This window comes from Electrophorus electricus, chromosome 16 (genome assembly GCF_013358815.1).
Source record: "Electrophorus electricus isolate fEleEle1 chromosome 16, fEleEle1.pri, whole genome shotgun sequence".
Lineage (NCBI taxonomy): Eukaryota > Metazoa > Chordata > Actinopteri > Gymnotiformes > Gymnotidae > Electrophorus > Electrophorus electricus.
Window position 1 is genome coordinate 17,503,638 of NC_049550.1, and position 13,538 is coordinate 17,517,175.

General features: G+C 42.2%; 1 protein-coding gene across 1 annotated transcript; it reads left to right on the forward strand.

The window, feature by feature from the left end:
• The first annotated feature begins 1,212 nt into the window (after nt 1-1,212).
• Nucleotides 1,213-13,117, forward strand: LOC113591572 (zinc finger protein Xfin-like). The gene is made up of 6 exons (XM_035534733.1): nt 1,213-1,829; nt 2,133-2,994; nt 3,179-4,098; nt 10,201-10,434; nt 10,708-11,260; nt 11,559-13,117. The coding sequence occupies exons 1-6, from the start codon at nt 1,638-1,640 to the stop codon at nt 12,509-12,511; spliced, it is 3,714 nt and encodes a 1,237-aa protein (XP_035390626.1). The 5' UTR covers nt 1,213-1,637; the 3' UTR covers nt 12,512-13,117.
• The last annotated feature ends 421 nt before the right edge of the window (nt 13,118-13,538 follow it).

A 13,538-nucleotide genomic window follows, 5' to 3' on the forward strand; every position in this document is an offset into this window, starting at 1 on the left:
CCGCTTGCCCGTTATTTTAACACCGCCAGAACACAACGCAGGATCACAAGCAGTAGACAGAATTATCGGGGTACAAAAGCTGGCTTGCTATTCTGAAACAGTGCGATTGTGCACAGCTGGGTCTCTTGAGTTGTCGCCTATTTGTTCACTGAACGTATGGATGAAGAGGTTGATAGCTGACGTTAGTTGTAGGAAGTAGTGTCCAATACAACGACACACTGTGATAATTATGCCAGAAAATGAGCTTCATATAATTGTAAGCAACGGATCATCGTGCATATTGCAGAGAGGAACAGCACGTTAAAGCAATGAAAAATGGCAAGCAAAAACACCAAAAGAATTGTGTAAGGCATTGTTTTATCCCTTCGAGAAGGGCTTAATCAGGCACGTTGTCTCTGTAGCCACGCTGTCGATGTAATCCATAAAGGGCGCGTTTGTGACGCTTTCCACCGCTTTCGGCCATACCACCCTGAAGAAAAAAATCAATGTTGTAATCAATATAAGTTTGTTTGTTCATTTATTTGTGAGCTCAGTCTTACTCTCCTGCGCATTCGCTGTCTCACCATTTCTCTACATCAACAATCTGTTTATGCATGCAGAAATACGGCAAAAAAAATAATGCCATTCCAAAAACTAGCTGGCTACATTCTTTGAAGGAGCAGTTTGAGTCTATTTTATCCCTTCACAACCCAAGAAGAGAGCACTTTTGCTCTCCAGCCCTGACATCTGCCGGTGATTATTTTCTATGATCTACTGAGATTTTCACGGTACAGGGTTATAGTTTCTTTTGTTCCTTAGAAGCTCTAAGAAGCTCTAAGAAGACCCCAGCAACCAATCTTGTTTACATACACTCTCTTGCACTCAACATAATTTGCCTCTATACCCTACTTGCACGTTGCTCTCCAGCTCGAAGTACTGGAACTCAAAGTAACTGGTGACACCCTGTACGCATCCTAACAGAAATATACATCTAATCAATATACTGACATCAGAGATACTCTACAAAACTGAAATAATTCGATGGCGAGAGGCTCCTGTAGGTTGAGACAATTCTAGAATCATGTCCCTGTTTCCTCTAAATAACTCATTTCTGTGGGTAATCAAACCCTCTCTGGTTTAACTATGAAAAGCTTCATTTTACCCGACGTCACTCTCATGTCAAGGCACCTACTGAATACGCATGCGCGTGGTCCATAGGAAGTAAATAGCGAGCTAACATGTTTACGACGTGGAAGTCTTTGTAAACACTTCGATACAAAACTAAACGTAATAGACCGACAAAGCGAGATTACTTCAAAATAGTGCATGCTTTAGATATAGGTATGCTTTCATATACATGTAGTAAATACATAACTGCTTTCCAAATGGACTACATAGCTAGATAGCTAGCGTTAGATAACTTAACGCTAGTTACACAAAGCTGAAGCAAACTCTCAACATTGTAGCTAGCAAAGCGGCACACAACTGGTTGTCGTTAGCCGATCCAAGCAGTAAGGCGGAGATTCTTTACACTGTAGCTAAATAAGATGACATATCTTAGTGCTAGATTAAATTAATTAGTGAATTACCGTAGTTGCTTGCCAGGTAAGTCATATATTAGCATTTAGCTGCTAGCGTTCTGATGTGACGGCCTCAGGATGTCATACTTCTGGACAGAGTTTAAAATAGACACCCACACTGTCCCCACCAACACAAAATCCATCGGAACAGACCTCTCCATGATGGATATTGGATGTTTAGAGGATCTTCAAAAAGAAATTACTGAACTGAGAAAGGAGGTAGCATCACTGGAGGCTAAGTTAAGAGGAGAAGGAAAAGGAGAGTTTGAGGTAGGATACATTCCTCTGACTTGGCTGTTTTGTTAGCTATAGCTAGCTGTAAAATATTTCTGAAACACCTTTAGGACGTGCCATTTAGTATTTAAAATCCGTACAGCAAAATGGTTTAGTCATAGGGGTTGTCAGATAACTATTATTTAATTAATCTTTTTTTGAAATGTAGCTATATATCCTAATGTATACATTACCGTTAGTTCACAGCGTGATCCTGTTATCTGTTGTTTGCTTGTCCTTAATCCTTAATATCTTGTTTTGTTTTAGTAATGCAAATATTTTCTTCTCTTTAAAACTAAGACAAACCTTGTTAAGAAACAGCATCAAAAAAACAGAAATGAGAATGAAGTACAGGAGTCAGAAGATGTTCCCAGTCTGTCAACCGTTTGTAAGAAGGAACCATCTCTCATTGCTTCACAGTACCACAGCTGCCAGGTTGTGGACAAGCACGGGGTACGGCTGTGGCGAACCTGTCCTCCTTGTGTCTTTAAACAGGAACCGATGGAAATATGTGATTCTGTGTCTGGTAGTGGAGACAAGCAGACAGCGCAGATGCTTGAGGTACCTGCACTCTTCCTACCATGTTACAGTGATCCCAGTTCCACAGAAGCACAGGGCCGTCAGTGTGGAAGTGAAGACGAAGGGAAAGACCTGAATATGCTGCCACTCTCTCTGCACTGCTATAGTGATCCAAATCCTGCAGAAACACTGAATGCCGATCACAGTGGAGACCCGAACACACCGCAGGAACTGAAGGATGTACCCAATCTGCCTCCAGTGTTTAAAACTGAACCAAACCCCACAGAGACACTGAAACCCGACTGTAGCACTGGGGACCAGCACACACTGCAGGACGATGTACCCTCTCTTTCTTTGTACTGCTATACAGACATACATCAAGAACATGCACAAGACTCTGATTACAATGGTGAAGAGGAGTTGGAGGAGAGTGTACCAACCCTCTCTCACTGTTATAGTGACACAAACCCCACAGAGTCCCTGGGCTCTGACTGTGATGGTAGAGACCAGCACACACTGCAGACTCCATTAAAGATGTGTTCAGTGAGACTCGTGGACTGCAGGACTGTGGTGAAGCTTAATAGAAACATAACACCACAGGAAGAACAGAATGATTATTTTCAGAAGAATTTTAAATCTTCAAGTAAGTATTGTATGTCTTATATCTTCCAACACATTTTACATAAGATCTAGATTTTGGAAATGATTGATCCATGAAATTTTTGTACATTTTTATAAATGTCATTTTAGATTTTCACATTTGTACATTTGTTTAAACTGGCACATACCATGTTGAAAGAGCCTCATTGTTTTAAATTCTTTGTTAGATGTGCATATGCAGTCATTCTCATATGAAAGCCCTTCTGCATCTGAACATAACATCCAAAAAGGAGGGGTGTGTAGAAGTACATCCTTAGATTCATGCCACATTACAGACAGTCATCTCAATGGGGACACTGGTGGAGAGTCGCATTCTTGTGTTTGGCGTAGAGAGGAATTCTTCACACAATTGGTTCCCAGCATGCACCTTAGTGAACACAATGGAAATGACCTGCGCCATAGTTCCTTCGCTGAGAAGTATTTTTCAACATCTGCACAGCTTGCATCCCACTGTGGGTTGCATGCTGCCAATGACAAGCTTTACCCATGCAACCTTTGTGGGAAGAGTTTCACTGATTTATCTCATCGCAAAAGCCATGAGCGGATGCACTCAGGAGAGGGTCCATACCAGTGTGCTCAGTGCGGGGAATCCTTTAGCTTCTTTTACAGATTTCAGAATCACCAGAAAGCACATGCTGAAGGCTCTGATGCAATGATAAAGCCCTACCAGTGCTCCCACTGCAAAAAACAGTTTGCAACAAAAGGAAGCCTTGTTGTCCACTCCCGTGTTCATACAGGTGAGAGGCCATACCCCTGTTCTTTCTGCGACCAAACATTCACTCGCTCAGATAGGCTAAAGGATCATGAGAGAGTTCACACCGGCGAAAAGCCATACCAGTGCTCCTCCTGCGGGAAGCAGTTCACCCAGGCAGCATCCCTCAGAACACACCGGAGAATACACACCGGCGAGAAGCCCTACTGTTGTTCCACCTGTGACAGACGGTTCTCGGACTTGACGGGCCTACGAACCCATGAGAGGCGCCACACAGGAGAAAGACCTTATCGCTGCTCTCAGTGTGGGAGGAGTTTTGCTCAAGCATCCAACCTTGTCACTCACTTCAGAAGACACAGGGCAGAAAACACCACGTGAGTGTACAGAGTGAAACCCACCAGAGAATACATTATTAATGCAAACACTCTCTGAATGGTCTGTAATTCAATTCATGTGACATTGATAAACACATAAAACCTGTTGGACCTGAACTGAATGGATTCCATCATGGCTGTGATTTGGACGAATGTTGGTACAGCATTGATCTTTGACTGAACTGAGTATTAAAGGAGCACTAAGTCATTTTACCACCAAAAAGAAGCAAACAATATTTGAGCAATATTAAAATAATAATTAAGTGATTATTATTTTTATATTTTCACTTTAAAGTGCAGTTTACATGAGACAATCTAATTGCTTTGTGGTCCTCACATGAGTCAGTTTATGCAGGAAGCCCACATGGAGGCAGCCATGTTTTAAAATATATTTAATACTGAATATCTGAAACATCCATGCCACTAGGTATCAGTGTAATGACTATTTCATAACTTGAGAATAACTGCAAAAATGACTTTTTGCTAAACAGTGACCTTCCTACATTTCCTACATTTTTTTTCTACTATCATTGTAAAGTGACTTATAATATTATATAATATAAATTTAACTTATTATTATGTAGGAAATGGCAGTGCATTTAATTTTAGGTCTTAAGTCAGATTTTACTATAATCTTCTATCTGATGGTGTTTTTCTGTTTTTACTTATATCAGCAGTGCATTTGCAGTGCTGTTCATTTGTTTCTCTTCCAAACAGTTCTAATTCATCCAACAATGAATTGGCAGATGTGCTGTAACTGACAGGTCCACCTCTGTCCTGATGCCAGCCGCAGGTCCATAGCAACACAGCACTCCCCGCTGCTACTGATTCACACTCATTTTGTTTATCTTGTGGTCAAGTTAAGTTCTGGTGACCGGTATCTCCACTGCCCTGCTGGGTGAGGTATCATTACTGCGTAAGTGAGTGCACCCCTGCTGGGTGAGGTATCTTCATCATACCAGTGAGTGCACCCCTGCTGGGTTAGTGCATATTTTTAACCCTGTAATTTTCTCAGGAATAAATAACTTTTGAGCATACTGGTTCTGTATGCAAAAAAAAATAATCCACTTGGTAGATAATTTCCAGGGAGTCTTACCTTAACATAATCTGGTAAGTCTTTGGTATATGGACTTGATCAGGATTTCTATCTGGTAACCTTACCTGACATGCTGAGTAAATCACTAAAGAAACACCATGTGGAGACTCCAATGATTGACAGTGAACTGTGATTGTATACATGTGTCTTAAGCATTTTAAAGATGCTGCTTGGTTACTTAACTAACTTACTCTTTTGGCAGTCACTGTAGCTTTTTCAAATGCAGACACATTATGTTCTAACTGTGGTTACTTTAAGTGTTGTATTTTATAACACTGGTTTAGTCAGGTTTTTTGTGTTTCTGTTTGTTGTATTTTTACAATGTTATAATGTATGTTTCTAATTTAGTTTCTACTTTATAATATAAAGAGATAAAAGATTACAAATGTGCGTTTAGTTCATCATGTATGTAAAATGAGAATAAATTTAAAAGATTAAATCAAAATATTGGTCAGCATTGGTGATCCAAAATCCATGTCAAAGGAAATTTAATGTACCCAGGCTCACCAAAAGCAATAAGTAATCAATGCAAATAATTATGCATAGTTATATCTTTATTTCAAGTAGATTGGAATCTTATGTAGATTTACATAACCATGCTTAGTTACTATCATTTTGGCAGTACATAACTGGGTAAAAGAGAAGGTGAAATGTATCCATTTAAAATTTTCAATACGGTGAGCAGTTTAAAAGTAAATCTTAACCAAGAATGTCTGGTTTGTTGATCATTGTGATTGTTATTGTCGCCATTGTAGCTATCAATTGTGTTGGTATCGGTGCTGTTGTTGTTATCGTCTTGTTTTGCTTTGTGTCCTAATGTAGATATTAAGGGTCCATTCTAACATAACAAGTTCAAAGAGGTTTTATTGTCATTTCCGCTATATACAAGTACACAACAAAAATGAGACAATGTTCCTCCAGGACCATGGTGCAACACAAAACAACAGTGCAACAGACAACATGCTACACAAGTGCAAACAGTCCAATATAGTGAAAAAATGTCATTAAATAAACAATAATAAATACAGGACAGGACAAATACAAAATGAGTAGACAGTGCAATTATTTAGTCCAGTACACAGTACTGGGCATATGTAAAGCGAGTTGTGCATAGGAATCAGTGACATGCTACCCTGAACATAGCATTCACCAGTAGCAGCCAGAATAGTTAAAGAGTACAGTGCTGGTTTAGTACAGTACTCTCGCAGCAAGTAGGATAATGTGCAAGACTGCAACAGGAGTGCATAGTTTATTTGTGTGAGGTTTGACTTCAGCACTAGTCCAATGCAAAACAATGTGTTTGTGTGTGTGTGTGTGTGTGTGTGTGTGTGTGTATGACTGTGTAAAAGCATTTATAAAAGTACCCATTTTGGAATCTGAATTGGAGTTAGCCAGAGTTCAGAAGTCTAATGGCTTCTGGGAAGAAGCTGTTGCACAGTCTGGAGGTGTGGGTCTGGATGTTGCGGTACCTTCTTCCAGATGGCAAAAGGGTGAACAGTTCATGTGAGCAGTGTGTGGGGTCTTTCACAATGTTGGTGGCTTTCCAGATGCAGCGTGTTATGTAGATGTTCGTGATGGAGGGAAGAGAGACCCCAATGATCTTCTCAGCTGTTCTCACTATTCTCTGGAGGGTCTTGCGGTCAAAGGCGGTGCAGTTCCCAAATCAGGTAATGAGGCAGCTGCTCAGGATGCTCTCTACAGTACCTCTGTAGAAGATAGTGAGGATGGGAGATGGGCTTCCCTCAGCTTGCGAAGGAAGTAAAGACATTGCTGGGCTCTCTTGGTGATGGAACTGATGTTCAGGGTCCAGGTGAGGTTCTCCGCTATGTGAACACCAAGGAACTTGATGTTCTTGATGATCTCCACTGAGGAGCCATTTATGGCAAGCGGGGAGTGATCTTGCCTTGCTCTCCTGAAGTCAACAACCATTTCTTTTGTCTTGTCAACATTCAGATACAGGTTGTTGACCTTACACCAGCTTACCAGTTCTCGCACCTCCTCTCTGTATGCTGACTCATTGTCTTTGTTGATGAGGCCCACCACGATCGTGTCATCAGCGAACTTGATGATGTGATTCGAACTGTGCATTGTTGCACAGTCATGAGTCAGCAGTGTGAACAGCAGAGGGCTGAGTACGCTGCCCTAAGGAGCACCAGTACTCAGTGTGGTGGTGTTGGAAGTGCTGCTCCCAATCTGGACTGACTGAGGTCTACCAGTCAAGAAATCCAGGATCCAGTTGCAGAGGGAGGTGTTCAAGCCTAGTAAGCTCAACTTTCCAATCAGATGCTGAGGAACAATAGTGTTGAACACTGAACTGAAGTCTATGAACAGCATTCTTACATAGGTGCCCTTTTTATCCAGATGTGTGAGTACCAGATGAAGTGTGGTAGAGATGGCATCATCTGTAGAGCGGTTGAAGCGGTACGCGAACTGCAGGGGGTCCAGTGAAGAGGGAAGCTGGGTCTTGGTGTGTCTCATGACGAGTCTCTTGAAGCACTTCATGATGATGGATGTGAGTGCGATGGGACGGTAGTCGTTGAGACACGACACCGTGGGCTTCTTAGGTACGGGGACGATGGTGGTGGTCTTGAAGCATGTTGGAACCATGGCGCAGCTCAGAGAGATATTGAAGATGTCTGTCAGGACATCTGCAAGCTGGTCAGCACATTCTCTGAGCACACGGCCCAGGATGTTGTCTGGTCCAGCAGCTTTCCATGGGTTAACTCCACGCAGAGTATGCCTCACATCAGCTGCCGTCAGGCACAGCACCTGGTCATTTTGCGGAGGGATGGACTTTTCTGCTGCAACATTGTTCTGCGCTTCAAACCGTGCATAGAAGTCATTCAGTGCATCTGGGAGGATGGCATCACTGTCACAGGAAGGTGATGTTTTCCTGTAGTTAGTAATGGCCTGAATGCCCTCCCACATGCGCCGTGTGTCACCAGTGTCTTTGAAGTGTCCATGGATCCTCTGTGCATGTGCACACTTTGCTTCCCTGATCGCACGTGACAGTTTGGCTCTTGTTTTCCTTGTTCACCTGTTCTGAAGGCTGAGTCATGGGTCCTCAGTAGCATGCGCACCTCAGGAGTCATCCATGGCTTCTGGTTGGGGCGTGTGGTGATGGTCTTGGAGACATCATCAATGCACTTGCAGATGTAGCCAGTCACTGATGCTGTATACTCTTCCAGGTTAACAGTGCCACCGTCAGTAGCAGCCTCCTTGAACGTGATCCAAGTCGTCTGCTCAAAACAGTCCTAAAGAGCAGAGATGACTCCTGCTGGCCAGGTTCTCACCTGCTTCAGAAGCGGTTTCGAGCGTCTGCCGATCAGTCTATATGCAGGAATCAACATTATAGACATGTGATCAGAGTATACGAGGTGGGGGCGGGGCTCCGCCCGGCACGCACTGGAAATGTTTGTGTAAACAAGATCCAGCGCGTTCGCTCCTCTCGTTGCAAAGTTCGCGTGTTGATGGAATTTAGGCAGTACTGACGAGATTTGCGTGGTTGAAGTCTCCGGCGACAATAAACTATTTGTAATACCAGGTAATAATACATTAATGAAAACATCATTTTGTCGTATTCCATTTCTAATAACAGACGCTTTCGATCTTACACACTGCAACTTTAAGTAGCCTTCGTTCTTACCGAAGAGCCTTTGACATGAACTGGATGCTTCGCGAACTAAAACATCAGTACTGCATTAGCTAGAATCTCCGCTCACAAACGGTTCCCACAAACTTGCAGTTAATAGAACACGCATGCTATTCAAATATTTATTGTGTGTGGTTATGTTGTTCACATGCGAAGTTTAATTTTACAGTCTTTATAAAAAATTTTATGAATCCAGTGAGAGCTGGCGGCTCACTTGTTGGGCGACAGGTAGAACTGTCCGGCTTGCCGGCTCTCTTCTACGTTCCACCCGTGACTGCAGCAGACTACTCTCGGTGACCACCAAACCGGGGCGCAGCTTATCTCGAACAGGCCTATTCTTTTTTCTTACTTGTTAATCAAGTCAAGGGATGTAGCCAAATGTTCCATTTTCACTTTGAATAAATATATATTTGGGATGGAATTTGAAAAAAAAATGTTTTGTGGATAAATATTCTACAAATAAACTTTAAAGAATGTACAGATTCAATAGCATTGTTAGATTTTTTTTGTATTAAGAGAATATATATTTCATAGTGAACGACTGACATTTTTGACGTAGTGCTAAAAATTGGCAGCGCATGCGCAGTTAAAGTAGGGCCGCTTCGAAGATATATGCAGCCACGCTTTCGAAAACGAAATGTGCCGTTCACGGTTAACGTTGTTTAAAGGGGCGAATAGTAAAATTACAAAACTCAGAATGTAGAGTGTACAATATGGGTTGGCAACTCTTGAATTAATGGCAGAGGTGTATAACATAGCTGGCGCAGCTAGCTACAAACTTTGAAGTTTATCTAACGCTAGCTAGCTAACTAACTAGCTATCCTGGAACATACAGGCTTGGTTATTCCTGATATTGTGTACTTCGTTGCTCTGTGATTGTCATGTGAGTCGTTGCCTTTCCTGTGCTTTAGTGAGATTCGGTACAACGTTTAAAGCGTTCACTTAATGAATAATTTAACAAAGATTATAGATAAGGTTAATACATTAGGAATTAACAAACGTTACTAGCTAGCAACGTTACGTTAGACCTTTGGCGTAGAATTCTACAGTAACAGGTTTTCAGACGTTTTCTGAAGCATAGTAGCTAGCTAGCTTTAAAGTTCTCTGTACAAAAACTTTTGTCCTTCGCTCCACACGATTCTTCTGGTCTATTATTAATGGTTTAGGGCGATTGTTCTGCGCTGCTATTTTTCGAAAGTAGATTTCCTCTACTTTTTGTGCTTTTTGCAAATATTTGAGTGACGTTTTTCTACCTACAGTGTAAGTTCTTCAGACGTATGGTAACTGCAGTGAACAAATCGTGTGTAGATCTGCTGTTTAAATAATAGTAATATTAACAACCATAATCTTCACTACCATTGGAGATGTCTGAGCATTGCAGCATGGAGGGCTGCATTGAGCAGGGAGGAGAAGCTCTACTAGAGTTACACCTGTTATGTGACACTGAAACATCCTGCACAAAGTCAGTAGGGACGGACCTCTCCATGGAAGATATTGGAAACCTACAAACAGAAGTCTGTGAACTGAGAAAAGTGATCGCTTTGTTGGAGGAGAAAATAAGGAAACAGGGAAACAAGCTTTCTAAAGAGGTTTGTGGTTCCTTTGTTGAAGATGAAGGAAAATATCCGACTTGTATACTCTGTGCTTAAGGTCTTAGTGTTGATTCTTTATCTTATGTCTGAGGTGTGTGTTTGGTTGTAGTTGAGGAAATATTCACATTGTTGAACTACAGCACTGATGCACCTTTTAGATATTTTGCTCTTTTATAAAATGACATTTCATGCTTGTTGACTGATTTTATTTAATATGTTGTGGATATATGACTCAAAAGTTTTGTATATTTTCTTTGATATTGCTATCAGGAGATGGATGTTCCCACTTCAGTTTGTAAAGCTGAACTATATCAATCGGAGCCACAGGACTCTGATCACAGTGGTGGAGGCCAGCATACATTGCTGGAGAATGAACCCAATCTGTCTCCAATGTGTAAAACTCAACTAAACCCCACAGAGACACTGGAACTCGACTGTAGCACTGAGGACCAGCACATACTGCAGGACATGGAAGATGAACCCAGTCTGTGTCTTGTTTGTGCGCCTGAACAGACTTCTGTAGCCACAATGGATTCTGTATGTGGCTGTGAGAATCAGTCCAAACTGCAGGAGTTGGAGGATGTTGTACCCAGTCTCTCTCTACACTGTTATAGTGACCCAAACCCCACAGAGGCCCTGAGCTCTGACTATGATGGAGGAAACCAGCACACACTGCAGACTCCATTAAAGACATGTTCAGTTAGACTGGTGGACTGCAGGAAAATGCTGGAGCTGAATGAAAACATCACAGCACAGGGAAAATTGGATAATGTGAGTGATTATGAAGAACACAATAGTAGTGATGCTGATTTTTTACCTTCAGGTAAGTAGATCTTTTACATTAATATTATAAAGAAAATGTATAGAACTGTTTTGGGGGGAAAAAGCTGCAGTTGACACTTCAGTGTGAATTGTTTTTTTTGTTTTTTTTACTCTATTACTTATTTCATGTTTGAAACTAAGGTGGAACCAAATGCCTAATTTTCAAGACTGTAATTGCTAATGTTGTTGTTTTTTTTTCGTTTTAAAATTATTTTTAAACATTACTATTTCAAGCCACTGTTTGCAATAGACACTTGCGCTCCTTCAAAAGTGTTAACAGTACCATCCATAATCTTTAGATGGCAGCATTGAGTCTTCTGATGGAGAAAACCAATGCTCTGGAGAAAAAAAGAAGAAAAATGAGCAGAAATCATCTTACGTTCCCTGTAGTGTCTGTGGGAAGAAGCTCAGCTCATTGAGGTCTTTGAAAAGACATATGAAAAGCCACAGTGGAGAAGTGCCTCTCAGACCCCACACTTGTTCCATGTGTGCAAAGACTTTCACCAAACCTTCTATTCTCAAGGTGCACATGGTGACTCACAGTGGTGAGAAGCCGTTCAGCTGCGGTGTATGCGGCAACCGCTTCACCACCAAGGGGAACCTGAAGTACCATGAGAGGACCCACACAGGGGCCTGGCGCTACCAGTGCTCCTTCTGCGACAAGCGTTTTGACCACAGGTCACACCTCCAGAAGCACGAGCGTGTGCACACCAGAGAGAGGCCGTACCCGTGCTCGGTGTGTGACAGGGCCTTTGCCACCACGCAGGCTCTGAAAACTCACCTGAAGATTCACACGGGGGAAAAGCCTTACCACTGTTCCTACTGCGACATGGCCTTCAGTCAGACGGGTCACCTGAATCGTCACAAGCGCCTGCACACTGGTGAGAAGCCCTATCTGTGTGACCATTGTGGTAAAAGTTTTGCAGATCCCAAGCACTTCTACACCCACAGGACCACACACAAGGGGGAGAGCCGTGAGAGGCCACACCAGTGCTCCTTCTGCGGGAAAGGTTTCTTCCACCGCATTAACCTGAAGCAGCATGAGCGGATTCACACCAAGGAGAGACCCTACAGGTGCCTTCACTGTGACAAGTCCTTCGCCCGGCCTGACATCTTGAAGACCCACCTGCGGGTGCACACGGGCGAGAGGCCTTATCATTGCTCCATCTGCGGGCAGAGCTTTGTTTACTTGGGGAGCTTCCGCACACACCAAAAGAGTCATGCCAGTGAGGAGGTGAAGCAGAACTCATAGCAGGAACAGAAAGCTTGGTTTCAACCTGGCTTTTTTATATCAGCCCAAGCATTATGGACTCCCCCTCAGTCAAGAATGGGCAAGAATATATGTGGACCTCAACCTGTTGTTGTTTAAATGTAGATAAGCAGTTAAGGGAACAAAAGACTTTTTCCTGGGTACAAATATCTCTCCTTCTCTAGGGAGGAACAATATTAACTTTAGTTTACAGTTAAAGGGGGGGGGGGGTGTTAAATAGACTGGACCCACTGATTTATTTTTATTTTTTCCCTATCTTCTTCTTCCTCCTCCTCCCCCCAGATTTTGAGGACCACAGGGATTGGCCAATCAGGTTTAAGAATAAATAAATTTTTAAACAGTGTCAGTGTAGAGGTCTAGTTCTTCTCTTGGTCACAAAATCCTCACCCCCAGTTTGCCAGAAGAATGTGGGCATGTTTACATTTAACCATTAAAGGCCAGTCACTCAGCGATTACTATGAACAGTCATTCTTGACATTGAGTGAATATGTTCCTTAAAAACAGACTGCTTCAAAGAGTTAAAAATAAATGTCATTAAAGGCAGTAATATTGAAAAACAAAAATGTATTTGTATACATTTCCTTTCTCAGACATAGTCCAGTGAATGGCCAAACTTCCTCAAGCTCAGAAGGGTCTTCTCTCTCCCACTGTCTGGTCATGAGGTTGGGCTAAACACAGCCCTCCTCTTTTCAGGTAGCAGTCAAAAAGAATTGTTCAAAAAGGGTTTCCGGGGTGATCTCTGATGCACTTAAAATTTTGCGAAGAAACATAGGAAAGGAAGAACTAAATATTTGTCCATCTCTACCATTCATAACCACCTCACACTCTTTTATATACGGTCATAAGCTTGTTAAATGATCAAAAGACACCAGTCCTCTCTGTATTCCCATGCCTTCAAATGCTTCAAACAGCAGCAGCAAGGTTTCTTTGCTAGTGCAATATTTGCATTGGTCTAGGCCTTATTTTAGGAGTTGGACTCATTCCACCTCTGGTTCTGTTGTACCACTGA

Coding starts and splice junctions, on each gene's coding strand:
- LOC113591572 (XM_035534733.1), top strand. CDS start 1,638: ATGTCATACTTCTGGACAGAGTTTAAAATAGACACCCACACTGTCCCC. Junction 1,830..2,132: donor AAGGAAAAGGAGAGTTTGAG/GTAGGATACATT, acceptor TTTAAAACTAAG/ACAAACCTTGTTAAGAAACA. Junction 10,435..10,707: donor GAAACAAGCTTTCTAAAGAG/GTTTGTGGTTCC, acceptor TATTGCTATCAG/GAGATGGATGTTCCCACTTC.